General features: G+C 39.9%; 1 protein-coding gene across 5 annotated transcripts in view; it reads right to left on the bottom strand.

Moving 5' to 3' along the window:
* UNC13B (unc-13 homolog B) overlaps positions 1–15,679 on the bottom strand; it is a 372,543-nt gene extending 356,864 nt beyond the window's left edge. For 2 of the 5 annotated variants that reach the window (XM_056806037.1, XM_056806039.1), the window contains exon 1: positions 15,275–15,637. In XM_056806037.1, the coding sequence (XP_056662015.1) occupies positions 15,275–15,296 (22 nt within the window). In that variant the 5' untranslated portion in view covers positions 15,297–15,637. Of the gene's footprint in view, positions 1–15,274 lie in introns of all 5 variants that reach the window. The other 3 variants (XM_056806040.1, XM_056806038.1, XM_056806041.1) reach the window with 3 other exon arrangements.
* Positions 15,680–16,010: the final 331 nt, after the last annotated feature.

The following is a 16,010-nucleotide window of genomic DNA, read 5'->3' as shown; positions in this document are numbered from 1 at the left end:
CTAGGCTTACTTCCCATTACTCATCAACAGAAAACCCCTGTTCCAATCAGGTTAGTCTCTCAACATCTCCTGAACTCCCAGCTCCTTTCTACTTTGGGACTAATGTCCCTTCTGGCTCCACTTCCATAGTAAATGCTTCTAGATACCATGATAGATACCATTTGCAAGGATAATCCAGACTGACACCCACCAAGTTCAACTTAACATTTCACATCTTCACAAACTCCTTGCTGATATCGCTGCTTTTCCAAGTTTCAAATGATTCATAGCTTATAGTCCCACATCACCTATACTACTCCCATCTAGCATGCTCACCTATAATTCTTTGCAGCTTTATAATACTGCATATATAGTAAGATTACAGGGGGGGAAACCCATGTAACCTCCAACAGTAAAGGAAGAGTCATTTCATTATAACATATATATATATATATATATATATATATATATATATATATACACTCCTACAGATCTACTATAAATTATCACAAGGAAATTTGCTTGCTAAGCATTTCCAGGTAATCAAAAAGGAAAGGTTTTGTGGTTTGGGCCAATTATCATCAAATGTTCAATGAGAGATAGATTGGTTTTTTAAATTGCCATCAAGAGCTTCTGGTTAAGATGGCGGCTTAGAGAAAGCTGAAGTTCAGATCTCCGGAAAACCCTTCCCGACCGATCTCAAACTAGAAGCTCCTAAGGCGCCGAAATTCAAAACGATCAACAGCACAGACCCTGGGAACCCTCCTCCTGGACCTGGACCCGGTTCAAAAGGTACGGCTCCCCTTAAAAGCCAGAACCCGAGATCACTCGGACCTCAGGGGTAGGAGCGCAGAGTCCAAGGCTCCCGGAAGCCGCAGCCGCACCGGGCTCAGAGAGCAGGGTCTGAGGAACAACAACCCTCAGGGTCTTCTACCCAAGTCCCAGTCCGGGTGAAAGTTACTGCCTGGGGCCTCCGCTGCAGAGAGCTGGTCAAAACAACAGCAACCCTCAGGGCGGGCAAGACAGCCTCACGGGCTGGATCCTGCTATCCAAGTCTCAGTGAAAGTCTGTGCTCTCGGAGCTTGGGGAAGCGGCAGCCCATCCCCCCGCAGGCCGACGAAACAGCCTCACGGCCAGGGATTCTGAAGGCAACTTCCGGAAATCGAGCCAGGGGGAGAGTGTGGCCTCGTGGTCCGACCCTTCCATTCCAGTTCCAGTGAGGCATATTCAGTTTAACCCAGGGAACGCTCATAGAACCAACATCTGCCCAGGACTAACGCCTCTGATCACCAGACAAAGACAAGAAAAGCCAATCCTCCACGTTCAGAGATGACAAACTCCACAGAAGCACAGAAGCCCCAAAATACCAAGAAAAATAAGAAGAAAGGGGCGACTCTGGACACATTCTATGGAGCCAAAATACAAAATACAGAGCAGATAGAAGAAGATATACAAGAAAATTCTCCAAAATCTTCCAAAGGAAATAGAAACTCTCCACAAACCCATGAAGAATTTGAATCAGAAAGGACCAAAAAGATGGAAGCCCTCTGGGAGGAAAAGTGGGAAATGATGCAAAAGAAATTCACGCATCTACAAAACCAGTTTGACCAAACTGTAAAAGAAAACCAGGCTTTAAAGCAAGAACTAATAAAGCAAAGCCAAAACACCAAGAAATTAGAAGAGAACATAAAATATCTCACCGACAAGGTGATAGATCTGGAAAAGAGGGGGAGAAGAGAAAATTTAAGAATAATTGGACTCCCAGAAAAGCCAGAAATAAACACCAAACTGGACATGGTGATACAAGATATAATCAAAGAAAATTGCCCAGAGATTCTAGAACAAGGGGGCAATACATCCACTGACAGAGCTCACAGAACACCTTCTACACTAAACCCCCAAAAGACAACTCCCAGGAATGTAATTGCCAAATTCCAAAGCTATCAAACAAAAGAAAAAATCCTACAGGAAGCCAGAAAAAGACAATTTAGATATAAAGGAATGCCAATCAGGGTCACACAAGACCTTGCAAGTTCTACGCTGAATGATCGTAAGGCATGGAACATGATCTTCAGAAAGGCAAGAGAGCTGGGTCTCCAACCAAGAATCAGCTACCCAGCAAAACTGACTATATACTTCCAAGGGAAAGTATGGGCATTCAACAAAATAGAAGACTTCCAACTTTTTGCAAAGAAAAGACCAGAGCTCTGTGGAAAGTTTGATACCGAAAATCAAAGAGCAAGGAATACCTGAAAAGGTAAATATTAAGGAAAGGGGAAAAATGTTATCTTCTTTTACTCAAACTCTCTTCTATAAGGACTACATTTATATCAACCTATGTATACTAATATGTGGGGAAAATGTAATGTATAAATAGGGGGTAAAGAAAGACCAAATAGAATAATGGTTCTCACACAAAGATTCACAGGGGAAGGGGAGGGGAAGAAAACTCCTATAAGAAGGAGAGGAAGGGGGGGGGGGGTTTACTTAAACCTCAATCTCAGGGAAATCAACTCTGAGAGGGAAAAACATCCAGATCCATTGGGATCTTGAATTCTATCTTACCCAACAAGGGTAAGGAGAAGGGAAAACCAAGGGGGGGAGGGGGAGAGGGAGAACAAAAAGGGAGGGAAAGAGAGGGGGGAGGGGGAGGGAACAAAAAGGGAGGGACTAAAAAGGGAAACATCAAGGGAGGGGACAAGGGGGACTGATTCAAAGTAAATCACTGGACTAAAAGGTAGAGCCGAAGAAGAAAAGGTTAGAATTAGGGAAGGCAATCAAAATGCCAGGGAGTCCACAAATGACAATCATAACTTTGAACATGAATGGGATGAACTCACCCATAAAACGTAGACGAATAGCAGAATGGATTAGAATCCAAAACCCTACCATATGTTGTCTTCAAGAAACACACATGAGGCGGGTTGACACCCACAAGGTCAGAATTAAAGGATGGAGTAAGACCTTCTGGGCCTCAACTGATAGAAAGAAGGCAGGAGTGGTAATCATGATATCTGATAAAGCCAATGCAAAAACAGACCTGATCAAAAGGGATAGGGAAGGTAATTATATTTTGTTAAAAGGGACTCTAGACAATGAGGAAATATCATTAATCAACATGTATGCACCAAATAATATAGCACCCAAATTTCTAATGGAGAAACTAGGAGAATTGAAGGAAGAAATAGACAATAAAACCATACTAGTGGGAGACTTAAACCAACCATTATCAAATTTAGATAAATCAAATCAAAAAATAAATAAGAAAGAGGTAAAAGAAGTGAATGAAATCTTAGAAAAATTAGAATTAATAGACATATGGAGAAAAATAAATAGGGATAAAAAGGAATACACCTTCTTCTCAGCACCACATGGCACATTCACAAAAATTGACCATACATTAGGTCACAGAAACATAGCACACAAATGCAAAAAAGCAGAAATAATGAATGCAGCCTTCTCAGATCACAAGGCAATAAAAATAATGATTAGTAATGGTACATGGAAAACCAAATCTAAAACCAATTGGAAATTAAACAATATGATACTCCAAAACCGTTTAGCTAAAGAAGAAATCATAGAAACAATTAATAATTTCATCAAGGAAAATGACAATGGCGAAACATCCTTTCAAACCTTTTGGGATGCAGCCAAAGCGGTAATCAGAGGCAAATTCATATCCCTGAAAGCTCATATTAACAAACAAGGGAGAGCAGAGATCAATCAATTGGAAATGCAATTGAAAAAACTCGAAAGCGATCAAATTAAAAACCCCCAGCAGAAAACCAAATTAGAAATCCTAAAAATTAAGGGAGAAATTAATAAAATCGAAAGTGATAGAACTATTGATTTAATAAATAAGACAAGAAGCTGGTACTTTGAAAAAACAAACAAAATAGACAAAGTACTGGTCAATCTAATTAAAAAAAGGAAGGAAGAAAAGCAAATTCACAGCATTAAAGATGAAAAGGGGGACAGCACCTCCAATGAGGAGGAAATTAAGGCAATCATTAGAAATTACTTTGCCCAATTATATGGCAATAAATACACCAATTTAGGAGAAATGGATGAATATATACAAAAATACAAACTGCCTAGACTAACAGAAGAGGAAATAGAATTCTTAAATAATCCCATATCAGAAATTGAAATCCATCAAGCCATCAAAGAACTTCCTAAGAAAAAATCCCCAGGGCCTGATGGATTCACCTGTGAATTCTATCAAACATTCAGAGAACAGTTAACCCCAATACTATACAAACTATTTGACATAATAAGCAAAGAGGGAGTTCTACCAAACTCCTTTTACGACACAAACATGGTACTGATTCCAAAACCAGGCAGGTCAAAAACAGAGAAAGAAAACTATAGACCAATCTCCCTAATGAATATAGATGCAAAAATTTTAAATAGGATACTAGCAAAAAGACTCCAGCAAGTGATCAGAAGGATCATTCACCATGATCAAGTAGGATTCATACCAGGGATGCAGGGCTGGTTCAACATTAGGAAAACCATCCACATAATTGACCACATCAACAAGCAAACTAGCAAGAACCACATGATTATCTCAATAGATGCAGAAAAAGCCTTTGATAAAATACAACACCCATTCCTATTAAATTGCCATCAACTATTGTATTTTCTGTTTGTGCAAGATTGATAAAAAAGACTCAGTCTTCTCTTCTGATTAAATAACCTAAATTCCTTTAATATAATGGCATAAAATTATCTTGGCTTTACATACTACCATGCTTCCTAATTTGCTAATACAAAGTCTATCAAATTGCCTTCTCAGACTTGCCAGATTAAAACAAAAATGGGCATATGAAGGGTGGTACCCATTGTGTATTATTTTTTCCTCCTTTGAGGGGGTCCGAGCATCAGTTCCTGGGACTACTCTTCTCCTAAACCCCCTAATTAACAAGTAAGAATACTCAGATTAGCATACAGCTTCCTTAGAAAAGTCCCATTCACCTTCAGAGTGACTGGGGGAATCCTTGAATCTGCATATCTGGGCTGTCCCCAAGCTGGAGAACAGTGGTGATTCTAAGGCCCTAAAGAAATTCTATATTGCTGCAGAAAATGCTAAAGCAATTTGATTCAATTCGCTCAGGCCTGTGCCACAAAATTATATCCCCTAAATTATGAAATATATTATGTGCCAGGAGCCATCAAAGACCACGCTTTTTGACGCGGTCCACATGGAAACCAAGGACTGCAAAGCAGCCCCCAGGAAGGATGGAAACACCCACTGAAACCCCACTAAGTGACTTTCATTATTAACATCCCCTTATTATTGGAATTGCCATGATTAGTATTCTTACTTAGCCCCAGGAAAAATAGATGAGAACAACATGCTTGCAGGGTTAATACAGATGTCCCACTCTTGTCCCCCCAGGATATTACCAGGAGGGCCCACTTACAAAATTAAACCTAAGGATTCTTATATACCCACTTAGATTGGACCCTCTTTTCTAGGCATAAAAACTTCTGGCAAATCTGTGCTCTGAATTCCCTAATCTATATCTGGGTCATGTTGATTCTACCCACTGATCCTGCCCTTAGCAACAATGTTTCGCTAACTATCTCCCTAGGCTTCCTGTCTGTTGTTAGGTTCTATGGAAACATGTATGTTGAGAATGAAACTGTGTGTCAAGTAGATGTGTGTGTGATCATGAGGGTATAAAATAAAGCCAGACCTCAGCCAAAGTGGAGCAGTTTATCCTGTAAAACCTGTGCTTCAGGTTGATTGCAAAAGCTGTGTCCCATCCATCATTTCACTGACCCTCCTCCAAGACCCCATCCCCTGTGGGAGGTTGGTCCACCCCACAGCAATTATGCAATCACCAGTACTATTTCTTTCACATAAGGAAAAGTGGATGTCAACTCCAGAAGCTACTGACCATCCCCCTGAGCAATGCTAAGCAAACTTAAAGACTGCAACTGATTCCCGTGAAGTGGAGGAAGGGACAGGAAGTGACATGGAAAAAGGACTATAAAAGTCCTGAACTTCCTTTCCAACAAGGTCTTCAGCCTGAATTTCCAGCTTGGAGGATCTTGGACTGGGACTATGGCTTGTAGCTACAACTTGGGACTTTGACCTGTGACTCTGGCTCTTGGACTGCTTCTGGTAAGGCTGCTCCTGGATCTTCTCCTTTGGAGCTTGGCTTGGGTGAATGAGAAGCTGACCCTCCCTGTCTTGGAGGAGGCCCTGTGAATTGAACCCTTGTTTTAATTCACTACCGAGTCCTCAGGTTAACGAGTCCTGCCTGGGTTGAGCCGGGGACCGGAGCAACATTTAAGGTGAAAATCTAGACTTCTTACTCTATCCTCTTTCACATTTCTCAAGTCAATTTGACTTGAGCTATAATATTTTTAAATCAGCAACCACAGTATTATCTTAGATTTCTTATATATTTAGTCAAACCCTTAATTTTAATTCCTTATAGCTTAGACAAGTGAACAATCTAGCATAAGAGATGAAACCACTCAAAGAACTAATAATAATGGAGAATCACAGTGGTTGTTTAAGGCCTCTATAGGATGTGAGAGTATTAGCTAAAGACACCCCACAGTCTCCCTGTGCCATTTGGTGCTCTGTGAACCCTCTGGCAATATCAAAGTGTCCCCTCCCCCCATTCATCCATCTGAAATACATGAATGGGTGAAGATATAAGGAGAATGGACACACACACACACACACACACACACACACACACACACAAGGATTAATTACCATAGTGCCTACACAGGTATTTTTAATGGATAGTTATTTATAAATGGCTTAAGCTTCTAAGGACTACTCACAGCACAGCACAAATCTAATTGTTTCATTCACTGTATTTATATCCTTTGTGCTAAACGTTTCTTTTATTTATACACGTAGGCTACAATTTTGCAAATTCAATGTTAAGTAGCAATATTGGAGATTAAAAACATATTATCATAATGTCTCCTTTATATTTATAACCAAACCAAAGGCCAGTCTGACAGGTTCCAGAGTTAGTCCTAGATGGCTGTGGTTGTTGACCAGGCCCTACCACCAGCACCAGTAGAGTAGATTAGCAGAGGCCCTCAGGGATAGTATTTACACCCAAAGAACAGCTGGAAGACCAGGGCCACTCACTCAATGCTTCAAAATAACAATGATTTCATAAATATGGGTACTCCCTTCCCCAGTGCAAACTCAGAATGTGTAGTCTCACTTTGGGATTGCAATAGCAGGACCACATTCTGATTAGGTCAGGTACTCATTCCTCAACTCTGGTCCCTGTTCTTCTTAAATTGTACTCTATCATACACAATAACTCATCCTCCTTTGCTCACCTTGTGAAAAGAATGGAACAATAGCCAGAACTCAAACTTCTCCTGCTTAAGATGTCAATAATCTTTTAAGCCACAGATATAACTCCAGTATTTCACAATTATACAAATAGAAAATTAGAAATTCTCCAAAATGTACTGGATAGCTATGTCTACAATAATTTGTGCCAAGTTCTGCTTCATGTTTTCCTTAAAAACTGCTTAAAAAAAAAAGGAAATTATCCATCAAAGCTTTCATTTACTTTTGTGACTTCTTTTTTAAAACAATTTTTATATCATTTGTTTTTTTAAACCCTTACCTTCTAAGTACTGTTATTAAGCATCAATTCCAAAACAGAAAAGAAATAAATGCTAAGCAATTGGGGTTAAGTGACTTGCCCAGGGTCACACAGCTAGGAAGTGTCTAAGACTAGATTTGAACCCAGGTCTTCCCAACTCCAAGCATGGTGTTCTATCCACTAGGCTAGCTAGCTGCCCCTTATTATCATTTATTTTTTAACCTCATCTAAATTCCCTCCTAAATTGTCTCCTCTCCCCAGAGAATCAGACCACATAAATTTACAAAAAATATTTTAAGAGAGAAAAAAAAAGCAAAGAAAAGACCAAAAAAAAATCAACATATATTGAAAATCTGAAAATAGATGTAAGGTTGCACACCCAGAGACCTCCAACCTCCAACAAAGTAGAGAGGGAAGTATTTTCTCATATCACTTCCTTGGGGTCTTCTCTGTAATCTTGTAACATTTACTTTTGATTATTGGGTTATTTTTTATTGTGACACATTGTTGTAGTCATAAGTATATTATTTTCTTGGCACTCCTTATGTCACTATGCATCAGTTTATCTATATCCATAATATTTATTATCTTACAGAATAATAATATTCCATTACACTCATGTACCACATTTGTTTAGCCATTGCCCCATTGGTAAACATCTACTTTGTTTGTTTCTCTATATCATAAAAAATGCTACTACAAATATTTTGGCATCAATAGGGACCTTTTTTATCTTTTTTTTTCTTTTCTTTTCACTGACTTCCACTTAGAAGTAAAATTCCTAAGTCAAAGGTTATGGAATTTTAGTCACTTTATCTGCATCATTCCAAATCACTTTACAAAATGGCTGCATTAATTCAAAGCTTCAACAACAACGCATTAATGTATCCATCTTCCCACAGTCCCTCCAACATTGATTATTCCCCTCTTTTATCATCTTCTGACTGCTTGCAAGGTTCAAATTTCTTTCAGATTTGAAAACCTATCGGCAACAGTTGAGTAGACTGATAAACAAAAGCTTACCTAACTTACAATAATAATTAGTCACTAGTAGAGATAGTACTGGGCACAGACTGTGAAGTTTGGTGAAGGTAGAACAGAAGACAAGAATATTGGTTTCAGGAGCAGCTGTATGACTCAGTGGATTGAGAGCCAGGTCTAAAGACAGGAGGTCCTAGGTTCAAATCTGACCTCAGATACTTCCTAGCTGTGTGACCCTGGACTGGGCAAGTCACTTAAACTGTAAAGATAATTTTAGTGTTGTGACTTAAAATCTAAATTTAATTGGTCGCCAGGGAAAATCCCAAATAATAAAATACCCAAGTCAGCTAGAAATTTATGGTGATTTAATTGATATAGTGGAAAGAGATTAAGAAGAAGGAAGAAGGAAAGGGAGTAGGATTTCTTCCTTTTGGCTAGTGTCAGAAGGAAGACCAGAGACTCTAGAAAGTAAGGAGGAAGGAATCAGCCTGAACTCCAAAAGGGCTCAGCTAAGATGTCTGAGCCTGAATCAGATGAAGGGCAAACTCACCGCCAAACCCAGACAAATAGCTGCCACCATGCCAAGATGTCAGAATGCTTAGCATGCTGCCAGCCAGAGTTGCCTCTCTGGGTAAAGAGGCAGAGAGAGGAAGTGACATGCCTTATATAGATGGTTTTATGCCATTTTCCTGTGTCTCATCTGTACCAATAATAGCTTAGCTTGACTTAGGAAAGCCCAGGGGTCTATCCACTGTTTCTGATTTGTCATTTGTTAGCACATGCCCGTGTAATGTGGGTGTGCACATTCCTGGGTGCTAGACCTAGCAAGATGGAAAGAATCTAAAAATCACAAAACCCCATTGCCTAGCCCTTACCACTCTTCTGCCTTGGAACCAATACAAAGTATTGATTCTAAAATGAAAGGTAAAAAGATTTATTGGTTCACAGTACAAAGGGTTATTATTCTTCTACATTAGAAGACTCTAGGCCCATGGGAAAAGACTTAAAAATATAATTTTCAGCCTCAAATTCACAAGGCCTTTATATTATGCCTGTGACTATCTCAGAATGGAGGTTTAATCATAATATGCATGTCTACCATGCCTTGGAAAACAGTCTCAACAAAACTACTAGTAACCAAAATACCTCATTGCCTTCTTTGAACAAATAATTGACAGAACCAGCCAGAATTTGTGCTATACCAGTATAGCTTTCAAGAAAGCAGTTGTCACCATACCACATCATGACAACAAACAGAGGAGTTAACAAGAAAAGCCTAATTGAGAAAGACATCTAAAAGGTCCTAGATATGGAGTATCTTGTTAGTCAGTCACATCAATGACTTAAGTCTGGCTACTTTGGAGCCACATAGAATCAAATTAATAAAAATATTCATTAAAAAGTTCTTATTTGCTAGTGACTATGGGGATAAGTACAAAGACATGTAAGATAATGATCCTTGCCCTCAAAGACTTTAATTTAGTTGGGAAGACTATACATATACATGAATAGTTAACTAACAAGACTTAAATGGGATTCTTAGACTCAAAATTGGAAGGAACTTTGGCGCTCAATTAATCTAACTTCCCACTAAAAACAGGAATCCATTTTAGAAGAGCGAATACTCCAAATCCTGCTTAAATATTTCCATTGTGTCCCTATCCCAAAAAGTTGCTCATTCTTGTTTCCTTTGATGGCTCTAAATATTGAAAAATTCATCCTTATGTTGAACTGAAAGCTTCCTCCTTAGCATTTCTACTCATTTATCTTCATTCTGCTCTTTGAAGCAATAGAAAATAAGTCAAATTCCCTTTTAATGTGACAACCCTTCAAATATTTCAAAATAGCTATTATGTTCCCCTAAATCTCTTTTCTTTTCTGGGCTAAACATCTCTTTCTCCAATCATTCCTTATATACCATGGTTTCCAGAATCTTCATCATTCCAGCTGCCCTCCTCAGGACACATTTTGACCTGTCGATATCATCTCTAAAATGTGGTGCCCATAACTGAATGTGAGGCTCCACCTATGGTCCTGACTAGTGCCTTTGTCACAGAGATTACAGTACCAAACAATACAAGGTATATCAAAAAGAGTACATGACTAATTGCTAAGTAGAAAATAAGTTCTATAAGAATTCAGAGAAAGAAGAGATTCTTGTGGGCTGAAGGCATCAGAAAAGGCTTCACAAAGAAGGTAAAATATAAACTGCCCTAAAGGATAAATAGAACTTGGATGAATAAAGAGCGATGAAAAGGGGACTCCAAATTGTGGAAATAATGTAAGCAATATCCAAAGTCAACAACTAAAAAGCAGCCTTAAGGAATAGTGAATAAACAGTAAAAAGTACAGCATAGAAGAGTAATGGATAATAAAACTAGACAGGTAAAAGTTTGGGGCTAGATTGAACTGAAGGTTAAGAAACTTCAACTTTATACTCTAGAAAGCAAGGAGCCAATGAAGGTTGTTGAGCAAGGAAATTTCACCAAAGTCACATCTAATTTTGTTACAGTGATACAGAACAAAGATTAGTTTCAACCATGGTAGGAAGCCATCTACAGTATAAAAAACATACTTTTAAACATGATTTTAATAAATGCATATTTTAGTACCAAAAATTAGTTTCCATGACATATTGATAATTATTTCGTGACAAGTTACATATTACAGTGAAGGCTCAAATCTTCCACTGAAAACAGTGAACAGAGGAGCATACTTATAAAATACAAGGAACTCAACTTTCAAACCTTGCCTAGGGCGTACAAATAGCTTGTTTATGGTTAGATGTGCAGGGGTGAATTTGAGAAAAGGACTAGAAAAGCCGTTAAAAACCTATTGTAGTTTGGTTTTTCTGTTTGTTTTTCCCTACGGAATGACTCTCTGAGAAGGGAAAGGGGTGCAAGGGAAATGTAGGTTATATAAACACAAAGGATATCAATAAAAATGTTTGCTTTTTTTTTAAGCCTATTATAGTCATCTTAAGCATTGAGGTCAGAAGGATCAATCAGGATGGCAGAAGTTAAATACAGGGAAGAATCAACAAAATTTTATGACTGATTTAATTAGGGAGGAGTAAAAAAGAGAAAGGAGAAGGAATTGCATCATTTATCTATAGAGAGTACTTGAGAAAAAAACTGATGCACCAACAATACTGATACTCTCCATTAGTTTCTACAAGTTAACTGTTGTTTGCAGTTGATAACTACTACTCCAAAGTCATTTAGAGTAAAATTGTGTTGTACAGTATAATCACAGAAGGTTGCTTTTAGAGTATACTTAACATTCATAGCATTAACAGAGAATAGGCTTAGAGCTAGAATGATCCCTAGAAACCAGATAGTCCAAACTACTTATTTTACAAATGGGGAAATGGAAACTCAGCACTTTAATGATTTGCTGGTGTTCGCACAATTTAAGGCAGAGGTAGGATTTGAAACCAGATCTTCCTGACTCCAAGACCACGTTACTCTCTACATTATATTGCCTTTCCTTTGTATTACCATCAAGGTTAAATACAGCAATTGAGGTTTGAGAGAAATCTTGTTTTATTCTATATTCTAGAAGCATTTCTCCATGATATTTAAGAAACAATTATTAAAAAATAGCTGCTCCAATCTGTATTTAGACCTTTATTTTTATATTTGCAAATTTGATCTATATGTGTAAAGCTATGTACAAATACATGTGATTTGTTTGACAATCTAATAATCTTTTGTGATATAGGGTTGTTAAAGGTTTTCAACCAAACTAAAGGCAAAACAAGAGGCAAAGAAATAATTTGATGGTAGGAGAGACTGATGTGCTCTAGAAGGCAGATTTTCCACACGATGAAATTTGCTAAATTTTAATTTTTTTAAAAAACTGAAATCTAAACAAGATTTTCTCATTAGTCTAAAAGGAGTTAAGAATATTTCTCCTTGATAATTCTGTCATTAAAAAAAAAAAACTAGCCTTAACATTCTTTGCTTATTAAGGCAACCTGTTTCTATCTCTGGTAGCATAATCCCTATAGGCATAGACAGCTTTATGTAATTAAAGTAGTATTCTTTGATACAATTATTGCAGAAGAATAAGACTAGTTCTAATCATCCAGTGTTTTGTTTTGGTTTTTTTGTCATTATTGTCCTTAACAAAAATAAAATGAAACAAGGTTCACTATGAGTTCTTTTCTACTCAAACCTTGGTACTGAGATGTCAGAAATTCTCCTTTGTAAACAGAGAATCCTCAGTTATGGGGGGGGGGGGGGAGGGAGGGAATACACTGGAACCAAAGCGAAATCCTCATCAATGAAAGATCAAGCTTAATATGAAAAAAAAAAAAAAAGCTCTAACGTGTTACATAATCTCTAGAAATAGCCAAGGCCCAGTTTGGGGACTGGGTTAATGGGGATTTAATAATCCAGTAGGAGAGAGCAGAGTGGGGGAGGGAGGAAGTTCCCATCTGCCAGCAGAAGGGGAGACAGGATCAAGAGTAGCAAAACAACACTTCAGTGTATGTAGAACACAAATCTAAAATCTCCAATGGAGCTCAGATGAATAAAGAATTGAAATTTCATACTTCCAAGTCACTTATCTGCCCCTTGTTCTGAACATTGAATATGCCAGGTCTTTGCTATCAGTAGTTACCATGAGTGCTAATTGATAAATTTTCCAAAATTTTAGTTGTAAGAACTACTCATGAAGCCAGATGCAACAAGTGAGCCATGTTTTGATTTTTGCAACCAGTTATAAAGAGCCTCCCCTAAAACCAAATACTATATCTTAGATATATACATTTTATATCTTCATATCTGCACCCATTTCAGCAAGGGTCACTAGTAAAATTACAGCAGAGATCCGTATCCTATGCTGAGTTGTTCTGAAGGGAATGGTGATAAAACACCTACACTCTTCCCAGAAAGGACAGTCTTTCACAACACCTGACCAAATCACCCTAGGGAGTAATCTAAATTGAAATCTTGCAAAAGGAAGAGGAAATAAGAGAGATGGAGTATAAACCCAGAAAAACAATGGTGGAAAGGGAGGGGAAATGACAAATTTATACCTACAAAAGGACTTTCGAGATCAACTAATCTAACCTCCACATTTTACACAAGACACAAAGGCTCCCAGGGGATTAAGTTACTTGCCTAAAGCCACATAGGTAGGTAGTTGGATTTGAACCATTTCTTTTGACTTACTAGTGTTCTTTTCACTGGTCCACACTACTTCCTCACTGTTAGAAAATAAGAAAGATGTATTATCAAAAGTTAAAGTGCAGAGTAATAGCTGCAGTGAGTTTTCTGTATTTCTTGAGGAAAGGTAGGAGAGGAAGAACGGAGAAAGAAAAGGTGGGAATGATGCAAAAAGCACCTGGTTTTCTAATCATTACACAACTCCGCCATCCATCCAGTCAGGACTACCAACCACGGGCCAGTAAAGTGAGAACACAGACGTTGCTTTATTATAGGCAGCCAACAATAATACTACCATCGGACAGTTTAGAATAGGCAGGAAACCTGACAATAACTAACAACTGTCTGCCACAAAAATTTGAAAAGAAACAGGAAAGGGAAAAACATTATTCTTATTCTCCATATGTAAAGGGGCTACCAGAATTTTTATAAACACCTCTCCACTAGAATTACAGTAGCCATTTTTTGTTGGGGTAGTCAGGTTTTGATTTTTGCTTATTTGTTTAGGTTTGGTTAGTTGGTTTTTTGAGGGGGGGAAACTTCAGCAGGAGTACAAAGGAAAACCCGGGTTTGAATCCCATCTCTGAAATGTACTAGTTATGTAAACCACTGACAAGTCGATTTGACCTCTGAGGCTCAACTTCTTCATCTAAAATATAGAGATAAGGACTGTAGTGCCTATCTCATAGGGTTATTGTGAGGGTAAAATGAATTATGTAATATGCTTTGCAAACTTTGAAGTGGTATATAAACTTCAGTTAATATAATAACTACCACAACCCGACTCCTTAATTGTTAAGGAGGTCACTCTAATAGCAGCAACCCTGCTCCCCAAGAGATGGGAAGGTTGAGAAAATCTTACAGCCCCCAAGAGTTCAGATGAAGGTGTGTAAGTTCAGATGTTGGGAAAAGGGTGGGTTTACAATAACCTAGCTCCCCCAGGTGTTCAGATGGGAGCGATCTTATAATAATAACCTAGTTGCTACAGGTGTTGGGATTGGAAGGGGGCTAATCTCACGACAGCCCAGCTCCCTCAGGAATTCAGTTGTATGTATGGGGTGAGGGGGAGAATCTTAAAACAACCCAACTTCCCAGGAGTTCATGTGGGATAGATGTCACTGTATCCCAGCACTCCACTTATCCAGTTAGGGGTCTCTTAATAAATAGCCCAATTCCCCAGGAGTTCAGATCTGGGGAAAAGAAGGGGAGTCTTACAACAGTTCCGCCCTCCAGAAGCTCAGATGGGATAGATGCCATCATACCCCAGCACCCCCACAGGTCCAGATAGGGGTCACTAACAATAGCCCTGTCCCCAGAAGCTCAGGTGAGATAGATGCCACAGCACCTCAGCACCGCCAAGGTCCGAGTAGAGGATCTCTAACAATAGCCTATGTCTCTAGGAGCTCAGGTGGGATAGATGCTACCGTACCCCAGCACCCGACACGTCCGAGTAGGAGACAAGTAGCCCAGCCCCGCGGAGTCTGGACAGAAGGGAGAGAAGCAAGTTGGGAGGGAAAGGGTGCCGGCCTCACTCACCCCGCACACAGAGCAGAGACATGGTCCGGCAGAGGCGCGGGCGGAGCCGCCGCTCGCCGCTTCTCCTCCGCCTCAGCAGGTGCCGCTGCCGCTCGGGCTACCTCCCACCTCCAGGTCCTTGGCTCCGGCTCCGGCTATTCCTCATGGCTCCCGCCCCGAGCGGGCGGCGCCGGCTGCTCCCCAAGATCCGCCCTCCCGCCTGATCCCGTGTCTCAGGAGGAGAGTGGGCTCCGGGCAGCCGCGACCACCCGCCGAAGGAACGTGAGTAGAGGCAGGGACAGCCGCCGCGGCGCCATCTCGGTGGGAGGCGGGAGCAGTCAGAAAGCACTTTTATCCCTCACTTCGGCCCTCCCTCCTCCGGGCCGAGTGCTGGCCGCGCCACCACGCCCCGTCCCGCCCTGTCCCTAACCAATCAGAACCCTAGGCGGCCGGACTGGCAGGGCGAAGGCGGGGTCTTGCTCTCGCTTTTTGTCCGTGAAGGTGTGGCTTCGACAAAGAACGAACCCAGATATAAATACAGACGCACCCATACGTACACCTGCACACGCACAATACTCTCTCACCCCTACCAGCACACTTCTAGCTTCCTTAAGATAGGGGCGTAGCTAAAAAGAGGGATGAAGTCTCTCCCCTCACCTGAAGGAGTGTGGTAGTCCATTGCTCCGCCCACTTCGGGGACCTGACTTCTGTCTCCCTCCCACGTTGGGGCGGGCTTCTGGGATCCGACCACTACCGA

Source organism: Monodelphis domestica, chromosome 7 (assembly GCF_027887165.1).
Source record: "Monodelphis domestica isolate mMonDom1 chromosome 7, mMonDom1.pri, whole genome shotgun sequence".
In the NCBI taxonomy this organism is placed as follows: Eukaryota; Metazoa; Chordata; class Mammalia; order Didelphimorphia; family Didelphidae; genus Monodelphis; species Monodelphis domestica.
This window is presented reverse-complemented; position numbering and strand designations above follow the sequence as displayed.